At 42.7% G+C, this 24186-nt stretch overlaps 1 protein-coding gene across 1 annotated transcript; it reads right to left on the bottom strand.

Annotated features, from left to right (window-relative positions):
- Nucleotides 1-24185, bottom strand: LOC131276168 (uncharacterized protein C3orf20-like). The gene is made up of 6 exons (XM_058288771.2): nucleotides 23923-24185; nucleotides 11179-11362; nucleotides 8936-9594; nucleotides 8169-8309; nucleotides 1427-1546; nucleotides 1-155 (listed from the first exon to the last, which is right to left on the bottom strand). The coding sequence occupies exons 3-6, from the start codon at nucleotides 9411-9413 to the stop codon at nucleotides 130-132; spliced, it is 765 nt and encodes a 254-aa protein (XP_058144754.1). The 5' UTR covers nucleotides 9414-9594; nucleotides 11179-11362; nucleotides 23923-24185; the 3' UTR covers nucleotides 1-129.
- Nucleotide 24186: the final 1 nt, after the last annotated feature.

Consider the following 24186-nt stretch of genomic DNA (forward strand, 5'->3'; position numbering starts at 1 on the left):
TAAAAATAAAAATGTTTTTTCCAATCTGTGAACACATCTGACCACCCATGATAAATCCCCATTTTACCAGTAAAGAAAGTGAGTCACACAGCAGGTCAGGGGAGGGGTCAGGAATAGACTCCAAGCGTCTCAGCTTCCAGCCTTACCTCCAGTATCTGTGGGAATCAATTGGACAGTCTTTGAGCATTCCTGCCTCTCAGATGTTATGTCCATCCTCCTACTACTAATATGGCCTGTGCATAAATCCAAATTTATTCTATATCCAAGTATGCCTACTTCCCTGGAAAGCCAGTCGAGAAGTATAAGCTCTATAGGCTTTGGATAGTCATGGAGGATGCAAACTAAACATGTTAATTAAAGCTTACCTGGAATGTGGGCCGTACATGTTAAAAGCTTACTGGAATGTGGGGGATATATGTTAATTCAAGCTTACCTGGAGGATACAACCTATCTGAAACTCAGATAAAACATCTGAAGAAACTAACAAAAAGTCCTTTTGCATATAAGCACCATTTGACTCCCCACTCCTACATCCTCTGTATAAAAGGGACCCCAAAATCCTATTCAGGGCTCAGTTGTCATTAGGCAAGCGTCTGCCAAGTCTGGCCAGTTGTAATAAATCTTTCTTCTCAGAATTCTCACGTCCTTGCCTCCAATACCGCGTATACCCGACTTCTCTCTGCTACAACACTACCCCACCAATGCAATCCTACCCTTCCTACCCAATCCCACTCACTCCACCATCCCAGCCCTGGATCAGCCCTGGCCATTCTGTAAGGCCTTGCCCTGCCCCTCTCTGGCTCCAGTTCTCCTCTCCCAGCCTCTTGTTGTACAGTTGTTACTGTACTGTTTGATCTCATCTGCCATCTGTTCTTTCCCTTAAGCCTCTACTTTGATTGGTGTGTCTTCTTCAATAAAACAGAAGCCTCTTCCATACCAGTCCAATTTTGGACACATAACTGGCATCTGTTAGATTTTGTATCCAAATACTTCTGTCCAAATACTGGTTTCGTCACTTGCTATGTGACTAGGGGCAACACAAATGTCTGTGAGCAGAGGGGAGATAAGTTTGGGATACTGTAGGAGATGGAAAATGAGAGTTTGATGGGGTGTTATCTCAGCTGAGGGAAACTGCATTGCCAGGAATGGAGGTATGTAAACATTCAAATGATGAGACTGCTTTGGGGACTGTCAAGGATGGGATTAGTCAATGTTGATGTGAAAGAATATGTGCCATGCCAACAGCTACCAGCCGCTAGCCAGGGCCTCTGTGCATCCTTCCAATTAGGAAACCAAATCAAATCATCCCACCAACATACATAGGGTATAAGGAAATCTTCTATCCACATCCCCACCCATGTCCCTAGCCCAGTCCCACCACCTCCAAAAAAGAAGAGCCAAGTGGTCTTGCTGGGAACTCTTTTACCTGTTTTCTTCTTGCCTTCCCTTGCAGTTGAGAGGGAAAAACTCAGGCAGCCTGTGGAGGATTGGTAGGTAAGCTGATAAGGTGAGTTCACTCCCAGGGCTGAGATCGTAGTGGGTGACTCTGGAGGGGAAAAGAGAGGAATTTATCTTTCAAAAAATTTTAACCAAAATAATAATAATAATAATGAAGTAATAGAGTAATAAAGTAATACAGACTTCTTGTTCTAGAAGTAGGGTAGACCATATATTCTAAACTGTCCTGTTGTTAAAAACCAATCAGATACTGAAAGAAATAGCCTTTTTAATACACTGGCAGGCTTGGAATAATCAAGGGAAATCTTTAAGATTCCCTTCTACAACCCGCCTGGCCCATACCACTCAAGAATGAACCAATACCAGAATGGGAAGCAGTAAGCAGCAAGCAAGCACAAAAGGTGAGGTTACCCTAAGAGTAAATACAGATGTAAGGGCTGCACCAGATTGGAAGAATGAACCTTGGGCCAGCAAGAAGGAAATTTGGAGTCATCTATTTCTCCTTATCCAACCCATAGAAACCAGATGTTCCTTAACATCTTACCAATCTTCAGTAGAATGGCACTGCTCTGTCTGACTCATTTGATATCCGACCCCTTAAGAATTAAAATTAGCAGCCCTTCACTAGTGGAAAATCTTGACCATTCTTACATATAATCTCACCAAATTATCTGCTTATTCTTCCCCAAAATATGATCATTCCATTAGTTAGACATGAAAGTATTGTTAGGAAATGTTAAGCAATTCATTCAGCACAGCTCATTCAAATTCATAAAGAAAATGACAAACTTGATCCCAAAAGTTACATCAAGACTGTAAGCAGAGAATTCACACTAGATTCACACAGGAATTCATGGAGATTCACAGAAAAATCAACTTTTCTAATGATCCAAAAGTTGAAGTTAAAACAACTCTCAATAACTTTCTAATTTAGCAGAAATGAAAAGAACTAACAATAGTCAATGCTAGTAAAGATGGAATAAAACTGGTCAGCACTGCTAATGTAGAGAAAATCTATCCACAAACCAATAATTAGCAAACGCTGTACACATATTTAGACTCTCTTCCCCAATAATCCCTCTCCTTTGAAATTAATTTTAATAACCAACACAACAGAAATGTTATGTGCATAAAATTGCATATCACAATGAAAATTATACTAATAAAATACGTGGTGTAGCAGTTTGGCAACATTTATGAATTCCAAAAATAGATATTGGGTTATGTTTATGAACTGGTCTGTTCCTCTGGGTATATTAGAGTATATTAACTTCAGAGATTTCACTTTTACTTGATTAAATTATGATTAGGGCTTTCACTGGACCACATCAGTAGGACGTTGAGTCCCTGCCCCCTTGGTAGGCAGGGACTCACAGAGAAAAATACACAGCAGAGGAGGGAGTTAGTTTTAATGCTGGAGCTCTGGGAAGTAAATACATAAAGAGCAGATACATGTAGAAAGAGAGAAGGCTCCATTAGACACGGTAGAAGCCCCAGGAAGAAAGACAAGTCGTTTGCCTGATAGTTTGCAGCTGGCCTTGTGGAGAGAGCAGAGCAGCTGAGCCTGGAGAGAAAGAAGCCCCAGGACAGAGATGAGACTTTCCCAGCCTACAGCTGATATTGCAAGAAGTTGGGACCACAAAGCCTTAAGGGGAAGAGGAAGCCACCTTGCTCCAAAACGTGGCAACAGATTTTGGTGAGGGAAGTAACTTATGCTTTATGGCCTGGTAACTGTAAGCTTCTACCCCAAATAAATACTCTTAATAAAAGCCAACAGATTTATGATATTTTGCAACAGCACCCCTATAGCTGACTAATATACCTGGAAACTTAAACATTTAGTTAGTTATGGAATGAATATGAGCATTAGACAACATCTACACCAACTCAAAAAGACTTATTAAAAGTATATAATGGGAAGTGGACTTGGCTCAATGGATAGAGTGTCCGCCTACCACATGGGAGGTCCACGGTTCAAACCCAGGGCCTCCTTGCCCCTGTGGTGAGCTGGTCCATGCATGGCACTGCCATGCACAAGGAGTGCCATGCCATGCAGGGGTGTCCCTCACGTAGGGGAGCCCCATGCACAAGAAATGCGCCCCGCATTGAACTGTCCCATATGAAAAAGAGCAGTCTGCCCAGGAGTGGTGCCACACACACGGAGAGCTGATGTAGCAAGATGACGCAACAGAAAGAGACACAAATTCCTGGTGCCACTGAGAATGCAAGTGAACACAGAAGAACACACAGCAAATGGACATGGAGAGCAGACAACAGGGGTGGGGGTGGGGAGATAAACGAATAATAAAATAAATCTTTAAAAAAATCACAATGAGACACAATTTCACATTCATTAGAAAGGCTATTATTTAAAAAAAAAAAAAAAGGAAAATAACCCGTGCTGGTACAGATCTGGAGATATGGTAACCCTCATACATTTTTGGGGGAAATGTAAAATGGTGCACCTGCTATGGAAAATAATTTGGTGGTTCCTAAAATAGAGTTACCATATGACCCAACAATCCCACTTCTAGAAAACTGAAAGCAGCAATTTGTACAGGTATTAGAATACCAATGTTCACAGAACCATTATTCACAATAGCCAAAAGGTGAAAGCAACTGAAATGTCCATTAGTAGATGAATGGATAAGCATAGTGTATTCACCTACAATGGAATTCACCTACAATGTTGCTCAGGCTTAAAAAGGAATAAAGTTGTGATACATGCCTCTACATGGAAGAAACCTGAAAATATCATGTTGATAAAATAAGTCAGACACAAAGGGATAGATAATGTATGATTCCAGTTATATGAAATAGCTAGAATACGCAAACTCATAGAGACCAAAAGTAGCGTACAAGTTACCATGGATGGGAGACAAGAGGAATGGGGAATTAACACATAATGAGTACATGGTTTCTGTTTGGTGTAATGGAAAAGTTCTGGTAATGGACAGTGGTGGGGGTAGTACAACATTGTGATGATTAATCCCACTGAACAGTCTACTTGAGAGTTGTTGAGATGGGAAAGTTTATGTTGTATGCATGTTTGCACAGTTTTTAATAAAATAGCAACTTAAGAGAAAATGGTAATTAAATGCAATACATGATCCTGGATTGGATCTAATAATAGAGGAGAAAAGGCTCAAAAGGACATTGTTGATACATATGGCAGTTAGAGATTATTTTTGAATCTCCAAAAGAGAAAGATTATGTTTGTAAACTAATCTATTCCCTGGGTGTGATACCCTTTGAGTGCATTAAATTCACCTGAAGTGTCTTTGATTAGATTACCTGTTAAGATTAGGGCTTTGGACCAGTCAGTAAGGCGTGACTCAGGTTGAGTCCCCACCCCCTTATTAGGTCTAATATAAAGGGATTCACACGGACAGACAGACACGCAAGAAAGAGAGAACTCTGTCGTTTTTTGATCCAGCTGTGTGACAAAAGAGGAAGGCTCAAACAGCTAATGCCCTGGGGAGAGATGGACGATTGTGCCTGATAGCTTCCAGCTGACCTTGGGAAGAGAGCCAAGGCTAATGTGGGAAGCCCTAAGAAATAAGCTCTATGCCAGGAGAGAGAGGACTTCACTTAAGCATGAAGCCCCATGAGTCTGGGCCCACATTGCTTCAAGAGGAAGAGAACGCCCGGAGGGCAGGCAGAGACCAGCCTGAGAGCCGCCATCTTGCTTCAACGGGTGGCAACTGACTTTGGTGAGGAGGCAACCTTGAGTTGGACTTTTTACAGTCTTGTAACTGTAAGCTTTTACCCCAAATAAATACCCTTTACAAAAGTCAACAGATTTCTGGTACTTTGCATTGGCACCCCTTTGGCAGACTAATGCAGGAGAACTGGAATATAGACTATAAGCTATACGTCAATGTTAAATTTCTTGAACTTGGTAACTGTACTTATGGTGATTACATAAGTGAATATTCTTGTTCCTGGTAAATGTAAATGGAAGTATTATGTGTTCAAGGTGAGTATGATGTATACAATCTATTCTCAAAAGTCCAGAACATAGATAATGGACAGGTAGACAGACAGACAGAGTGATAGATGGACAGATAGATAGATGGAGCAAAATGTTAAATTTGGTGCATCTAGGTATGTGGGTGGGAGGATATGTTGAGTTCTCTGTATGCAACTGCCTTGTAAATTTAAAATTATTCCAAAATAAAAAGGTTTTTTTTTAAAGGGACATGTAAATTCCCTTAATTTCATGGTGAATAGTAGAAAAAAATGATCAGAATTTTATCTTTGAAAAAGAAACCAAAAATTATCAAGATAAATTTCTTTCATCTTGTATTTAATAAAACTTAGTTTATGCTGTAAGTACATGGTAATTCTTTTATTTATTTGCTTATTTGTTTATTTTTAGTTACTGGGGTTGGGGATTGAATCCTGGACCTTGTATGTGGTAAGCCAGTGCTCAACCACTGAGATACATCAGCTCCCATGGTAAATCTTGTAAGAAATAAAAATGGCTGTTGGCGCTCTCTGCCTAGAGGAGCCCATACCAAGTCTTGGTGTACTTATCCATCTTTCTCTCCCAATTCTCAGCAAGCTCTGCCCTTTCCCCGATTTCCCAATATATTCTTTTCCCTGGCCTAACTGAAAAAAAAAAAAAAAAAGAAAAATGACTGTTGATTTTTTTGAAGGGGTATGATTTTTTTCTGAATGATTGTTTGATGGCACAATAAATCCTAAGTCCCTTCATACTTGTCTTTTGCAGAAATAATCAAGGGATTTATCAATTTTTATTTTTAACATTTGATACCCAAAACTTCCTTTCTCCATGGAGCCATAATCCTGGATAATTTTCTCTTCTTCAATAGGTAACTAGTTTTGCTCTGCCACATGATTTATCAGTGTCTTTGCATGTGAATTGAGCAGCTCTCCAATATCACTTTCATTGACTTAATGAAATCCTGCATCTCCAAGATTTGTAACTTTACTATGCAATTTATCTGCACTGTTTGTGTTCATTATTATCAGGAGTGTAACTACTGACAATAAGGGAAAGCCTTACTAAGATGCTCACTCATTGGACAGGGATAGATCCTAAATGGAGACTGATTATACAGGTGAGGGTAAGTGGCTATAAGATATGGCTTTTTATGCTTCCCTATAAAACCTCTAACTTTTGCTTTCAGATATTCAAAATGAACACTTGTGTACCCATCCTGCTTAAGGTATAAGACATTGCAGATACACTAACTGCTCTGTACTGCTTCCAGATGTCATTCCCCTCACCTCTTTCCAGAGATTACTTTCTTGAATTTTGCATTTCTTATTCCCCGCTTCAGTCCTTCAACTTGTACTACATATAGTATCCTCAAAAACAATATATTAATACTTTGCAGGCTTTTAAACTTCACATAGTACATACCAAATGTATCCTCCTTTGCTTGCTTTTTTTTTTTTTTGCTGAACACTGTGTTTTTGAGATTTATCTGTATTGATATATGAGCATTCGTTTATTCAAAACACCCTATTGTCTAAATACCCCATAATTTTACTTATCATCCTCCTGTGGATGGATATTTAGGTTGCTCCCAATTTCTTTGCCATTCTTCAGCAATTCTGCAATGAACATTCTCAAACTACTTCTTGCACACATGTATAAGTTTCTCTGGGCAGTACTGTTCTAAGTGTGGTCTGTGGCTGGTACCATTCCATATCAGTCTGTGACATGATAAGTACAAAAACTGAGAGTAAAACATTTGGAAACCTGTAACAGTTTGACATTGCTATGACATTTTTATCGCATTTTAGAGATTGGTCGACAACAGATTGGATATTTTAAAAAGCACTTATCTCTTGTTGATGTGGGAGGAGTGGGGTGAGGGTGGTGGGGGTTATATGGGAACCTCATATTTTTTGAAGGTAACATTTTTTTATCTATGTATCTTCAAAAAAATACAATAAAAAAACTGATGGTAGTGGGAGGGTAGGGAGTGGGGTATATGGGAACCTCTTTTGTTTTTTATTGTAATGTTTTGTATGATCTATTAACTTTAAAAAAAGATAATTTTAAAAAAAGCCCTTATCAAGGGAAGTGGATATGGCAAGTGATTGGGCTCCTGTGTACCATATAGGAGGTCCAGGGTTGGATTCCTGGGGCCTCCTGGGGAATGTGGGCTGACCCGTGTGGCAAGCTGGCCCACGCAGAGTGCTGGCCTGTGCAGGAATGCTGGCCTGTGCAGAAAGCTAGCACAGCAAGATGATGCAACAAAAAGAGACACAGAGGAGAGACAATAAGAGATATAGCAGACTAGGGAACTGAGGTGGTGCAAGAGATTGAGCATCTCTCTCCCACTCCAGAAGGTCCCCGGATCTGTTCCTGGTGCCACCTAAAGAGAGAACAAGCAGACACAGAACACACAGCGAATGGACACAGAATGCAGACAGTGAGTGCAAAAACAATGGGGCGGGGTGGAGGAGAGGGATAAATAAACAAATCTTAATGAAAAAAAAAAAGCACAGCTCTCAGGAATGATGTAGGAGATAAATTGCTGGGTGTGCAGCACAAACATCTTCCAGCTAATAGATCCCACCAAACTACTCTGCATAGTGTGTGCACCAATTTTCACACTCACCTGGACTGTTTGAGAATCCCTATTGCTCCACATCCCACCTCAACTCTTGGAAATGTCAAACATTCTAGTTTGAATTTTTCACCTAAGGGCTGCAGCTTAGGTACCCACCTTTCCCCAACCGTCCACCTCCAAAGACACTTTTCTCCACTGTGCCAATCAGGTAGTCAAAGGCCATCTCCTTGGCATTGAGATGGAGGAGCTGGCTGGCCTCCACGAAGCGCCTTGTGATGTCCAGGGGGTTGGCACCTACTGAAAGAATCAGTGCAGGCAACACGTTTTCCTCCAAGCCCGGGGTTAATGCTTCCAGAGAAGGACCTCCTCAAATGGCCCTTGCGTAAGCAAGCTTGAGGGAACTCCTAAAGAATGGGCCTCAGACTCCCAAGACCCATCAGATGGCACTTTGCTCTCTGCCCCTCTTCCCCTTCTCTCTCACCACCCCATAGGCCTGGACCCTGTTCTCATAACTATCCCTAGTTCTGGCTCTACAGGCTTCTGTCTTGCCATCTCCCAGGGGACCCTGCACACCTTAGCTCCTCCTGGGTGCTGTCTCTCTTTTCCTCTGCATCATTGCCACAAACTCCACCTTTTACCACCTCTGACCTCATGCTGTTCTCCACTGCTAACCTTCCCATCAGGGCTCTCCAAAGTTGGAGGAATGGAAGAAAAATCAGGAGTGTGGAAAGGGGTGCAGGGCTGGTTCTTGGGAGTGGTAATGGAAAGGAATTAAAGTCCTCAAGCAGATTCACTGCTACCTACTATTTCCAGCTCTTCCTTATATACTTGTCTGGGGGTGGATGCAGTGGAATGCACACACACCTCTGAGCCAGAACCTTCTGGGTCCAGAGAAAATGCAGAACCAAGTGAGCCAGACTTACCACATGCAGATTCCACCATGGCCTTCATTTTCAAGGCGAGGAGCTCCGTCAGCAGGTGGATGGACTGCCGCTGAAACCTGTGCAGGGTCTCCTGGCCAGTGGTCACTATTTGGACTTGGTTGGGATTCTGGGTGGAGAGCCGCTTGGCCACAGCAGTGGACGTTGGCAGTGGTGCTGGTGCTGGTGGTACTGAAGGTGGTGGCTTCTTCTGGGCAGGGGCCTGCACGGGGCTCAATTCCACAAGCACCGGAGGGGGTCCAAGACTGATCTCCAGGCCTGAGATGTCGGATGGGGTAGGCACCATGGGGTCGGTGACCAGCTCCTCCCACGTGAACTCAAAGATATTTCTAATGCCCTTTGGTATAGGAATGCCTGCGTTCCGGCAGATCTTGAGGAGTTTGCAGATATGGGTCAGCAGCCCGGGGGCTGTGGCTGTGTATTGCTGATATAACTCTCGGTTACTCTTGATGTCGCTCATGTTGTTAGAGAATGCATACTGCTAGGTAACACTGTCCATCTCAGATGAGAGGCACCTTCAGCTGAGAAGAGTCAGAGCACGCTGAGAGGTGAAGGAGAGCAAAATTTCTTCCTCAGGTGAAGCCTTGGAGACAGAATGGAAGTGCTGAAGTGGCCCCTACAGGTCCTTGAGCCAGTGGTTCCTGTCCAGGGAGGATAAGGAAATAATTGGTCACTTTCCCCAAAGTAGGGCTAAGAGGTGCCTCCCCCTCCCTCTTCTTCCCAGAGACACCATCAGATTGACCAACGTCAGTGAGTCACTTGGGAAGGGCCAGGTGATGACTACAGAGAGTGTGGTTCCAGGAAAGGTTGCAAACTGAGTAGCTCCGGTAGGACATGGTGGGCTGGAGGAATTGGAACGGCTGTGGAAGGGAGAAAGGGCCTGCTGCACCTTTTGTAGGTAGAGGTCTGAGGATGGAAGGTCTGCTGTGGACTATTAACAAAAACCCATGGTCTATTAACAAAAAGATGTTTCAGTGGCTCTCTGGAGAAGGGCGGTACTGAAGCTCCTGGCAGCAACGAGGATGGGCATGGAATTGTTCAACAGGTACATCCAAGGACAGACAGGAAAGGAGGAGGAGAAGGTATTTTTTAATTCAGTGACAACGTATTTTACCATTTGTCATCAAAGCTAAGAAAGCATGGATTGTAAGAGGAACCTTCTTACAAGAAAGAAAAAAGGAATGGGACTGTTAAGGTGCCATCGGCTGTAAGATGTTATCACAACTACAAGGATGAAAGACATGTACCTCACCATTGGTGAACAGTTTGCAGGTTCGGAGTGCCCAGCCGGTGGGCATGGGTGGTGGGGCGTTGTGCTGATAAGTGCACCCATATCTGGGTCAGCTGAACCCCTTTAGATGCCATGGTGATTTTTACCCTTACATATATCTAATTGTTTTTAATTCTTACCTTCTTAATTTATACCAGAAGAGACCACTGTAAGGAATAATAAGCTTAGCAATGACTTGGAAAATCTGCAAATGTACTTCTAGGGTTTTATAACCAGAGCTGAAAGTTGTACTCATCTGGCCAAAATGAACCCCACAATGTCATTCCTCAGTAATGTTATCAGTCTCAAATATATTTATAAAGATGTAAAACAACTTCTTGGTCTTATGCAACACAAAGATGATTTTTTTTTTTTTAAGTCCTGCGACAGTTTGTGAGACTATGTCCCTCTGTGAAAAAGGCTCAAGAATCCAGGATTTGCAGGAACGGCTGATCTCAGCGATGCTCAGAGGAGAGGGGCTTTTTTGTACCTTCCTTGGACGACCATGGCATCTTGATGCAGTGTCAGTAAGTCTTCCCTGTTGTCTAACTTAAATGGCCCTGCTCTAGCAACTAGCACCCTGGGTGGTCATGATGGCCTTCAGAGTAGATAAGGGATTGGGGGTCAGTGCCTTCTGGCCACAAGTGTCACTTACTACAGTCTTCCAACCTTTCTCTACCTCCCTCCCTTCTCGACAACCACTCCCCACCACCAAGTCCACGCCCATCCTCTCCAGCCAGAGAGTTCTCATTCTTTCATTTTTCAAGCCCTGACCTGCCCCTGGCTCGGTCCTCTGGAGCCACTCCCACTTTGACATTCCAGGACAGCTGCTATGGTACGTACCTTCAGTGTTTACAGGACAGACTCACAGCCATCATCTCGTGGAACCACCCAGTGGGATGAACGGGTGAGGGATCAGAGGCTAAGAAGGGACAAAGCTCTTTGTCAATGTTACCTGGCTACAGATCTTTCCAAATAGGACACTACTTCACCACAGCTTTCCGGTTGCCTCTGAGCATCTCTTAGTAACAAAAGCTCTAAGGAACACGCGTTGCACAGAGCAAGCCTTCCCAGCATTCTAGTGGTGTGCAGGCCAAGTGGTCTTCTCGGTCTGTCTGCTGATCCCTGAGCTCTGGGGACTCAGAAAAAAGGCTAGGTTATGAAATGATTAGTCTCCACAATGAAAAAACCACTCAGAATCTTTGTCTACTGGGCAACCAGCCACGGGGGACTGACCCCAACTGTGCAGGACAGACTTTTTTTTTCAATGCCAGGACCCAGATGAAGAGAGGATGATGCTTAATGCAATCCTTAAATGTTGACGGGTTGTGGGGACTCCTTTCCACCGCTTACCAGTTCCTTTCTTTTGAGGTTAATTGTGAAGACATGCCTTACAGATAAATACAACTGAGTTTTTTTTTTTTAAAGATTATTTATTTATTTAATTTCCGCCCCCTCCCCTGGTTGTCTGTTCTCTGTGTCCATTTGCTGCGTCTTGTTTCCTTGTCCGCTTCTGTTGTCGTCAGCGGCACGGGAAGTGTGGGCGGCGCCATTCCTGGGCAGGCTGCACTTTTCTTTCGCGCTGGGCGGCTCTCCCTACGGGCGCACTCCTTGCGCGTGGGGCTCCCCCACATGACACCCCTGCGTGGCAGGGCACTCCTCGCGTGCATCAGCACTGCGCATGGGCGAGCTCCACACGGGTCAAGGAGGCCCGGGGTTTGAACCGCGGACCTCCCATGTGGTAGACGGACGCCCCAACCACCGGGCCAAGTCTGCCTCCCACAACTGAGTTTTGAAATCAGTTTTTTGAGCTCTAAACCACATACCATGCAATCTCCCTTTTAATGTGTACAACAGTGGTTTTCAGTATATTCACATAGTTGTGCTACCAACACCATTTACTTTAGAATTTTTATCACCACAAAAATAACTCTGTACTCAGTAACAGTTAACTCCCCATTCCTTCCTATCTCCACAAAACCACTAATCTAGTTTTTGTATTTATAGATCATTTGTCTATTCCGGACATTTCATATAAATGGATTTATACAATATATGTGGTCTTTTGTGACTGGCTTCCTCACTTAGCATGTTTTCAAGTTTCATCCATATGGTAACATGTATCAATCAGCACTTCATTCTTTTTAACTGCTGAGTATTTCACTGTATGAGTACATCACAGTTTATTTATTCATTCATTAGTACTAGTTTTTGCATGAACATATGTGTTCATTCTTTTGGGCATATACCCTGGAGTGGAATTGCTGGGTCATACAGGAACTCTATGTTTAACATTTTGAGGAGCTGCCCAACTGGTGTCCAAAGCAGCTGCATCATTTTACATTCTCACCAGTTATGTTAAGAGGGTTCCAATTTCTCCACATCCTTATGTCTTTTGTCATTTTGTCACATCATTATGTCTTTTTATTATACTAGCCAGTGTGAAGCAGTATGTCACAGTAGTTTCAATTTGTCATTTTTTAATGACTAAGGACATTGAGAATCTTTTCATGGGCTTGTTGGGCATTTGTATACCTTCTTTGGAGAAACATCAATTCAGATCTAAAAGCTACTTTTTGAAGAAGAGCCATTTTTAATTAGAAGCACAGATAACCTATAATTATTACCTCATATTTATATCTCCTTAAAAATCATGACTACATTCTGGCTTATGAAATGAAGATGGAAATTGTTGGGCTTATGAGATGAAGATGGAAACTCCTGAGAAATCTTTTTAAAGAAGGCTACTTTCTGGAAAGAATGCCTTTTCTTTATCCACGGCCCTTCTTGTTCCTGTCTGGAATGGATGAGACGGCTGTAGCTCCAGCAGCCACCATGAACCATGAGACTGCCTTGAGGAGAGCAGTCATGCATTACAGGGGGTAAAGCAGGATGACAGAGCCCGGGGCCTGGCCACACTGTGGTACCCCACACCAGCACGTAACCACTGTCTTAGTTTGCCAGGGATGCTGTGACAGATCCCACACGGTGGGTTTACTTAGACCACAGGAGTTTATTGTCTCACAGTTTTGAAGGCTAGAAGTCCAATGTCAAGGTCTCGGCAGGGTTCGCTTTCTCTCTGCAGCATTCTGGCAATCCTCCATTACAAAGCATCTCTCCCTTCTTGTGTCTGCTTCTCTGATTTCCACTGACTTCTGCTTCTAGCACCTTCTGACTTCTGTATCTGAATTTCCTTTGCTCATAAGGATTTCAGCCGCATGGATAAGCCCATGCTGATTCAATTTGGCTTCAGCCAAACAGGCTCTTCAAAGATCCTGTTCACAATTGAGTCCACACCTTATCTAACAGTAACATCTTCAAAGGTCCTATTTACAAATGGGGTCACATCCACAGGATTAAGATTAGGATTTGAATATGTCTTTTGTGGGGAACAGGATTCTATCTCCAACCACCATCTCTTTCTAAACGTTTTTTTACTTGAGAGAATCCACCCTTAGTATCTGTAAGCCCCTTTATATGGACTTCTGTTTTTGTAGTAAAAGGAATTCCTGGCTGTTCCCACCATCATTCCTCTGCTCCAGTTACCCAGTTTTATGCCATCATTCATTCATTTTTCCATCCCTGACACATGGCCCTGGCCCCTAGGTAGCTTATGGCCTAACAGGCAAATGAGACTTACAAAATTGACTTACAGAATATATGATAAGGGTTATACAACAGAAATGTACAAAGGTTCTCAAAATACAGAGGAAAGGTCTAAAGGAAGTAGCCCTGAGGGTGCTCTAAAAGAAGTTGCTTATAGGCAGAACTAAATGAAATAGAAAATAAGGAAGCACTCGAAGAAATAAAACAAAGAGCTGGTTCTTTGAGAAGATCAATAAAATTGACAAACCCTTAGCTAGACTAACAAGGAAAAAAAGAGAGAAGATGCAAATATACAAAATAAGAAACGAGAAAGGGGATATCACCACTACCCCACTGAAATAAAGACTATGATAGGAGGATACTTTGAAAAACTGTATTCCAACAAGAAAGACAATTTAGAGGAAATGGACAAATTCCTAGAAACACATAAGCAGCCTACATTGACTAAAGAAGAAATTGATCATCTCAACAAACCAATCACAAGTAAAGAGATAGAATCATTCATTATAAACCTCCCAACTAAGAAGAACCCTGGGCCAGATGGCTTCACAGGGGAATTCTATCAAACATTCTGGAAAGAAATAACACCGATTTTGCTTAAACTCTTCCAAAAAATTGAAATAGAAGGAACCTTGCCTAATTCATTTTATGATGCCAACATTACCCTCATACCAAAGCCAAACAAAGACACCACAAGAAAGGAAAATTACAGACCAATCTCTCTAATGAACTACCTGCAAAAATCCTCAACAAAATACTTGCTAATCATATTCAACAACACATTAAACAAATTATACACCACGACCAAGTGGGATTCATTCCTGGTATGCAAGGATGGTTCAACATAAGAAAATCAATTAATGTAATATAACACATAAACAGATTGAAGGAAAAAAATCACATGATCCTATCTATAGATGCAGAAAAAGCATTTGACAAAATACAGCACCCTTTCTTGATAAAAACACTGCAAAAGATAGGAATAGAAGTAAACTTTCTTAACATAATAAAGGGTATATATGAAAAACCCACAGCTAACATCATTTACAGTGGTGAAATCCTAAAATCTTTCCCTCTAAGATCAGGAACAAGATAAGAATGCCCACTATCACCTCTTCTATTTAACATTGTCTTAGAAGTACTTGCTCAAGCACTGAGGCAAGAACCAGATATAAAAGGAATCCAAATAGGAAAGGAAGAAGTCAAAATTTCACTATTTGCAGATGACATGATCCTATACATAGAAAACCCTGAGAAGTCTACAACAAAGCTTCTAGAACTTATAAATGAGTTCAGTAAAGTTGCAGGGTATAAGATCAATGCACAAAAATCAGTAGCATTTCTGTACACTGACAATGAACAATCTGAGGAGGAAATCAAGAAACAAATACCATTTACAATAGTAAATTAAAAAATCAAATACCTAGGAATAAATTTAACCAAAGATGTAAAAGGCTTATACATAGAAAATTACACAAAACTGTTCAAAGAAATCAAAGAAGACTGAAAAAAATGGAAGAATATTCCCTGTTCATGGATAGGAAGACTAAATATTATTAAGATGTCTATCCTACCAAAACTAATCTACAGAGTCAATGCAATCCCAATAAAAATCAACACAGCATTTTTCAATGAACTAGAAAAACTAACTATGAAATTTATTTGGAAAGGAAAGAGGCCCTGAATAGCCAAAGACATATTGAAAAAGAAAAATGAAACTGGAGGAATCACACTACCAGACTTCAAAACATACTACAAAGCTATAGAAGTGAAAATGGCATGGTATTGGCACAAGGATAGACACATTGACCAATGGAACCAAATTGTGAGTTCTGACATAGATCCTCATATATACAGTCATCTGATATTTGACAAGGCCACCAAGTCCACTCAACTGGGAGAGAATGGCCTCTTCAACAAATGGTATCTAGAAAATTGAATATCCATATGTAAAAGAAGGAAAGAGGATTACCATCTCACACCTTATACAAAAATCAACTCAAGATGGATCAAAGACCTAAACGTAAGAGCCAAGACCATGAAGACCTTGGAAAACAATGTAGGGAAGCATCTACAGGAACTTGTAATAGGAAATGGCTTCATGAACTTCACACCCAAAGCGCGAGCAGCAAAAGAACAAATAGATAAATGGGACTTCCTCAGAATTAAAGCGTTTTGCACCTCAAAGGAGTCTGTCATGAAAGTAAAAAGAAAGCCTACACAATGGGAGAAAATACTTGGTAACCACATATCTGATAGGAGACTTATATCCTGCATATATAAAGAACTCCTATATCTTGAAAATAAAAAGACAAACAACCCATTTTAAAAATGGGAAAAAGATTTGAACAGATGCTTCTCCAAAGAAGAAATACAAATGACTAAAAAGCACATGAGAAAATGCTCAAAATCACTAGCTATTAGAGAAATGCAAATCAAAACTACAATGAGATACCATCTTACTCCCATAAGACTGGCAAATAATAAGTCCCATAAGATTTATCAAAAAAAAAACAAAACAAAAAACCCAGAAGACTACAAGTGCTGGAGAGGATGTGGAAGAAAGGGAACACCCAATCACTGCTGGTGGGAATGCAGAAGTATCCAGTCATTCTGGAGGACTGTTTGGTGGTTTCTCCAAAAGTTAGCTATAGGTTTGCCATATGACCCAGCAATTCCACTGCTGGGTATATACCCAGAAGATCTGAAAATAAGGACACAAACCGATATATGCAGACACCAATGTTCATAGCAGCATTATACACTATTGCCAAAAGTTGGAATCAACCCAAATGCCCATCAACAGTTGAATGGATAAATAAAATGTGGATATACATACAATGGAATACTATGCAGCTATAAAAAAAGAAGGAATACAGTACAAACACATGTGATAACATGGATGAATCTTGAGGACCTTATGTAGAGTGAAGCAAGCCAGGCATTGAAGGACAAATACTACATGACCTCTCTGATATGAAACAAGCAAACTGAGCTACCTCAGAGAGCTAAAGACTAGAAGATAGGTTTAAAGGAATTTGGGGGGCGAGAGGAAGGTTGCGAGCTGACACCTACATGGGTGAAGTCTATGATAAGCAGGAGGTAAGTATTTGTACAGGGAAGGGATAAGATTGGGGTGTAGGGATACTTTTGGGTGGGGCTTTGTGGGCTTGAGGGGGGCTCGGGTTGGGAGGATGGGTCAGATGACGCAAGGAATTGGCCGGAGGGCTGGAAGGAACTGTTGAATATGGAAGAATGTCAGGTATATGGTTGAAACAGTATACTGCTGAGAAAACTCTTTAGAAAATATAAGGAAGGATCACGTGCTTAAGGTGCTTAAGGGGGAGGTGGTGCATCTGGTACAGGGACTAGCTTCTAGGGAGTATATGAGTGCTCATTTTGTCATAATGTGTTATATCATTGGGTGGAGACCCATATGATGAGTGTGAAGGTATACCCACATCCTGGGGAGTCCTGATGTTCCTAAAGAGAGGAAATTGTGTCTCTCGAGAGGATCACTGGCTCCCAATTCGTTAGGGCAGTCTAGTATGTCATGCCCTCAGCATTGTTGCAGTATCTGTAAATCTACTTCCTCAAGTAGTGACGATTGAGTGTCATGGTGTGCCCTGAGGGGAGGGTGAGAGAGGTACAGCATGGATGGAAGTAGGGCAACTGGGGGGCAGTGGAAGTGCTCCATAAGATCATGCAATGATGGACATGTCAACTTACACCTAAAGTGTATAAAAGTCTATAAACTAAAATGTAAACTATAACGTAAAATATAAGGAAACTAAAAATTTAGAAATGGGTGCAGTCTAAAATATAAACAATAATGTAAACCAAAATGGAACCATGTTTGATAGCTATGTTTCAAAATTTGTACATCAGCTGCAGCAAATATAACATGAACATGTAAAAAGATCATTGCTGGGAAAAGGGTTTGATGTTGGATATTTGGGAGTCACCTATATTGTGTACGTGAATTACTGTGATCTAAAACTTTTTTGAAGACAAAATTAAAAATTAGGAAAAAAAAAAAAGGATGTAGACACTGAGGAAGAAATGAAAGTGCCTTGCCACTGTACATACAGGGCAACACCCATTACAGTGATGAAAGGCAAAACGTTAGAAACAAAGGTTTATAATACTTTTCATTTTATTAACACACCAATTTATTTTTACTTTATTGTAGTATTTCTAAATTACTATGTGTTCTATTTCTAAACTTTAAATCCATCACTGTATTTCAATTTCCTATTAATTGAATTTGGCAATATATTAGGATTCATTGTTGAAGAATTTTTGGATCACAGATAGGTTCAACTATGGCAGGGGAGGAACTCTGGTGTGGGGCGTTATTGATGGGGGGCACATGGGTGGGGGGGGGGGTTTCCAGGGCATGTATATAGGGAACATAAATATGTTAGGATATATGTTGGATATTTTTTATTAGTTACAGTTTTAAACATCAACTGAGGGAGTGCTGAGTTCCCACCCAGGGGAGCTCTGTCACATTCCCCAATGAAACAACAATAATCTCCCAAGTCCAATGGCAAAGATCAACAAGGAAGGATGGTCCAATAATGAGCCCTTGAGACTGATGACTATGCTTAGGAGCCTGTGTGCCTGAAATATGAACTAGGCCTAGAGCTGTAGGGTACCTAAGAGTTACCTCCTGAGAGCCTCCATGGTGCTCAAATGTGGCCACTCTCTAAGCCAAACTCAGTATGTAAATGCATTACCTTCCCCCCGACATGGGACATGACTCCTGGGGATGAGCCTCCCTGGCACTGAGAGAATATTACCAATCACTAACTGGAGAAGTAACTAGAAAGAGACCTTGAATAAAAGGGTCAACTCAGACCAGTAGAATATCTCAGCCTACATGTTGGGTCAAGTGTTAAAAACTGCTCTTTGACCTTGAATAAAAGGGGGAAATGGCAAAGACAAATGAGTTGATATGCTAAGAGTCTTCCAGAAAGAGTCAGGAGGTCATCAGAGGGGTCACACTTATGCACACCTCAGCAGGACTCCAGAAGAAGCCACAGTAGATACAACCCTGGGTACTGGTTCTCCTGAAGGCTACAGAGATCCACAGGGTATATAGTCATGGCAGATGGATTTGGAGCTCTGTGCCATGTCAGAGGGCCCTACATTGGAATTTGTGCTCCGGAGTGTGATGGAGCTGGGCTCAGATATGACTTTTCTACACATGCCTCTTCTATTACTTTTACTGAACCTGTGGTTGGTGCTAGGGATGGTCCATACTCAGGAGACTTGAATCTCTAGACTGCCCATGTGCCAGCTGGGCCCTGAGCCTCAGCAGAGTGGCAACTCCTACTGTCTGGTTCGTTGGTCTTACCCAGGTCTGCTAACAGGGAGGTGAAGATGGTCAGCCACCACACACAGTGCCTACAACTGTAAGCAGAGGCCCCCTCTTGATCTAGAGGTGGAGAGGACATCACCATCCCAGGGTCCACAGAATGGAGGAATAAAATATGGACTAGAGTGGACTTACTGATATTCTACTATAAAAATATTGTGACAAGTAATAGAAAAAATTCTAGCATCAAGGTGGAGAAAGTGGACACAGTAGTTGCTGAGGGCAGGGAGAGGGTAGAAGAGATGTGATGTGAGGGCATTTTTGGGATTTTGAGTCGTCCTAAGTGATATTGCAGGGTCAGATGCTGGACTTTATACATCCTGCCATAACCCACTGAATGTACTGGAGGAGAGTGCGAACTATAGGGTAAACTATTACCTGTGTAGTGCAGCAGTGCCCCAAAATGTGTTCACCGAGTGCGATAAGTGTGCCACAATGATGAGGGAGGTTGTTGGTGTGGGAGGAGTGGGGTGGGGTGGGGGGGTATACAGGAACCTCATATTTTTTAATGTAACATTTTTTTGGTGATGTATATATCTTTAAAAAAATACAATTTACAAAAATGATGTGGTGGGAGGTGGGGAGTGTGTTATATGTGAACCTCTTATGGTTTTCATTTTTTTTGTTTTTAATGTAACATTCCTTGTGATCTATTAAGGGAGGGAGGAAGAGAGGGAGGGAGGGAGGCAGGGAGGGAGGCAGGGAGGGAGGGAGGGAGGGAGGGAGGAAGGAAGGAAGGAAGGAAGGAAGGAAGGAAGGAAGGAAGGAAGGAAGGAAGGAAGGAAGGAAGGAAGGAAGGAAGGGAAAGGAAGGGAAAGGAAGGAAGGGAAAGGAAGGAAGGAAGGAAGGAAGGAAGGAAGGAAGGAAGGAAGGAAGGAAGGAAGGAAGGAAGGAAGGAAGGAAGGAAGGAAGGAAGGAAGGAAGGAAGGAAGGAAGGAAGGAAGGAAGGAAGGAAGGAAGGAAGGAAGGAAGGAAGGAAGGAAGGAAGGAAGGAAGGAAGGAAGGAAGGAAGGAAGGAAGGAAGGAAGGAAGGAAGGAAGGAAGGAAGGAAGGAAGGGAAAGAAAGGAAGGAAGGAAGGAAGGAAGGAAGGAAGGAAGGAAGGAAGGAAGGAAGGAAGGAAGGAAGGAAGGAAGGAAGAAAGAAAGAAAGAAAGAAAGAAAGAAAGAGAGAAGTTGCTCATAGGAAGTTGCAAGTAGGAAGAAAGACAGAGTGGGCAACAGGAACGGCATGTACCAAGGAGCAGAGATTTAAAGTATGGTGGGTTGAGAGAACTGCAAATCCACCAGCAGAGTCAGGGAAGAGGGTATCTGGGAGAATGTAGAGAGCAGATGAAGCTGTCAAGTGATCTAGAGCCAGGTCGCAAAGGGCCACGTATACCCTTCCCAAAGACACTGCCTTTTCCACACCATCGAATACCCAATACAAATACTCAAAAGTAATCGTGGGGAGCAGAGTCACTGGGCGCCTCCCTCCAACATGGGAGGCCAGGTTCAGTTCCTGGTGCCTCCTAAAAAGACAACATGCACACAACGAACAGTGAGTTCAAACGAGGGGTAATGGGCAGAAATAAATAGATAAAATAAATCTTTGGGAAAAAAAGGTAATTGCTAATTGCTTCACATGTGCTGAGTCGCAGGTAGGCACCACCAAGTCCCTATAAACTCAGTGAGTTCAGTGCTGCCAAATGCCAGAAGCTTAAAAAATATCTGTGGCATTAGAGCCTGACTGATAACTTAAGACCCATGCAGGCTAGAAAGAAAGTCTCAAGAAAGGATTCTACAAAGAAACCAAAATACTGTATAAGATATTTTTAAGGATATAAAAGATGACGACGGGCCCAACGTCATCTTCAACAAGTTCCTGTCTCCTCTGTTCCAGGTCAGGTCCCAGGGACACAGAGTGAAGCACAGGCCCTGCCTGCCAAGAGCTCACAGTTGAGAGGGAGGCAGCACCCAGGAGGCTCCAACGACAAGCCAGTGTGATCTCTGCAAGGCAGGCTTGGAGATCCACAGAAGTGTCGCTGGGCCGTAGAAATTCGGGCCGAGTGTCGTACAAAGGTGTGCTCAAGCTATGTGGCCTTGAGCCTGTCACTTGATCTCTGTGATGTTCTTCTATCAGCCAACCATGGACACTAGTTCTCACTCCCAGGACGGTGAAGATTAAGTGAGGTGGTGCAGGGAAGGGCTCCGTCCAGCAGTTGGAAAGGTTGGCACAATGACTAGCACAGAGATAAGTCTCAACAAATGTTAACCAAAAAAAAAGGCGGCAATTATTTGCAGTGGTCCAAGAAGGCTGCACAAAGGAATGCCACAAACTGGTCATGAGATAGCAGCTCTTGCAAAGGCTTGAAATGGCCAGACAAGTTTGAGGAACTGCAAGTCCCTTGAGGGTTAGTGTGAGTGGGAAAGGACTATGAGGAGGAGGTAAAGCAGAGGGGCGGGCAGAGGCCAGATGGAAGAGCTTGTGTACAATGCTGAGCTTGGAATTCAACTTGTAGGTCATGGGAAACCTCCGAAGGAGCAAGCAAAGGAGGCGTCTGTATTTCAGAGTGTTCCTTCCAGGGGCGGCAGTGGGGTGGGCGGGAAGCTGTGTGAAGTAGATAGTTCTGTTACATATTAGCCAAGCCCACCTAGGAGGGAGCTGCACCTCTGCTACAGCAAAGATGGATTTCCAGTTCTAGGTGCACTGGGATGGGGTACTCGGAAGGCACAGACAGGGCAAACTGCCAACGGCACACCGTGGGGCACGAGCTGAACAAGGATGAAAAGTGGGAAAGTTCTACATTGGCTCTGGGAGAATCTGGGCATCTCAGAAGAAAGCTGGTGGAGGTGAGGGTAGGGGGTGGAGAATTTCAGGTATAGATTTAAGAGGAGAAAGAAGAGCACACCAATTTCCCCTTACTAGCACAGATCCAAGAAAACATTTTGGGGTAGAAGTATATATAGCTGGATACTTAAAAAACATAATGAAACCAAGCTACCTTGGGATATCTGGTCCTGGATTTCTCGGCTATTTTCTCTAGGCTCTGGCTCTCTCTGGTTTTAATCAGAAATCCTTTTGATAAGGCGAGTGAGTCTGGATGCAACTTCGTGACTGCAATTTGTGAGCTAGCATAGCTTTAGGCTAGGACAAGCATGAGAATAAGCTCTCACCCGATGCTTGAAAGAGATGGAGATGGAACTAAAGGAAAATTAATAGACTGTGTTCTCTCTATTGTTTGGTATATAAAAGTGTTCTGGATACATGCTTGAACTTTTTTTTTTGCAAATGAGAGGAAAAAAAGAAGGGCTCAGCTATGGAGGGAGAGGATCTTATAGCAAACCCAGGCAGGACCAGTGCACATATTACCAAACCTCATGCCACCTAGTAAGGTTTAAACAAAGCCTGGAAATTCACGGTAATTGTTCGTCCTGGAGCGAACTCACTTGTGAACCACCTGCATCCACGACTAGGGAGATTTATTGCAGTATCAAAGGGTCCTTATTAAGATGGGTCTCTTGGCAAGACTGATCACGAAATATAAAAATGATCATCCCGTTGGCCCTGTGATCTCACTTCAGAAAGCCATGCCCAAGGGGGCTGCTTAAAAAGCAGGAGGAAAGGTACTTGTCTCAAGATCAATGTTTGTTAAATCAAACTAAAGGATACCTACAGCCGCTTCATTCACAGTGGAATGATGCAGACAGCCAGCAATTGGGAAAGTCTTTGACAATGATGTATATTATTTTGATGACTGCTAGGCAGCAATTAAAAATAACTGAGAAGCTCAGCGTGAGAAATAATGTTCAATGAAAAGAAAATAAAGCACCAAGCGTTAAGCACACGTTGACCACCCATCCCGTGACAACCTCTGTGGATCACAACCGGAGGCAGAGACACAAACTCGTCTTTCTTTTTAAGGGAAAGATGGTTATGTTTGGAAAGAAGGCAGCAAAACCTGGGGCCACTGTGAAGTCAGCAGCACGGTTCTCAGACCTGCCTGCAGCGTGGAAGAGCCCTGGCTGGGCTTGTTATTTTCCTGGTGTGCCAGACGGCGCAGAAGCCGCCACCGACACGATCCCCGTGCGTCAGAACAGCCTGCTGTGGGTCTAGATGTTCAAGAACCGCCTGAATGCCCACGTGCGTGTGGAAAGGGAGGGCGTCAGGTCTCCAGTTTCCCCCAGTGTACCAACTCGGGGAAGTTTAAATTGATAAAGATCAAAAACATGCCCCAGGGGAAATGCTTAAAACCCAGAAAAACTGATACCGACCATGTGGGAGAACGTGGCAGCTAGAAATGTAGTGGAGAAAGAAGTGGAGAAATCGAGGGTGGTGGGCAAGGCTACTTCTGACCACTCCCCTCACCAGTCAAAGCTACATTTACTATGCTTGAACCTATAAATGCAGCCTGGGATTTTGCGGAAAACAGTGTAGAAGAAGATCAAGACTAGGCTTGTCCAACAGGTTTTCACAGAAACATCTCGCCTCCCTTGAACACTTAGATTTTCTAATTTTCCTAGACAGTTACCTACACCAATCACATCATCCTTCTCACCTGCCCCCTTCAACCCACCCCACCCACTTTAGACATGAGGCTGAAGTCCACAACCTACACCAGCAAAGTGCTGCATTACGCCAACTAGCAGAGGCGGGGGGACAACCAGGGAAGCTTATCAAACTCTCACCCTTTTCAAGGGATCAACAAATTCGCATCAATAATCATCACCTACCTTAGCCATGTAGTTTTTCACATGAACTGCTTTACAGATGAGCGATTTAGTTCAATTTACTGGCTTAAAAAGAAAATAAACACATATGGCTTGGCTACTCTGTTGTATTAACTGTAAAGACCAGTACCCACCCCTCTCCAACCCCCTCCCCATTCTAAATTCTAAATTCCACTGCCTCGTCTGTATGTCACAACAAGATTAGCTAAAACCATCCTGCGGGCTCCACTCTGGCTTTAGGAGGAAATAAATAATCCTCCCAAGTCC

The sequence above is a fragment of the Dasypus novemcinctus genome, chromosome 26 (genome assembly GCF_030445035.2).
Source record: "Dasypus novemcinctus isolate mDasNov1 chromosome 26, mDasNov1.1.hap2, whole genome shotgun sequence".
In the NCBI taxonomy this organism is placed as follows: domain Eukaryota; kingdom Metazoa; phylum Chordata; class Mammalia; order Cingulata; family Dasypodidae; genus Dasypus; species Dasypus novemcinctus.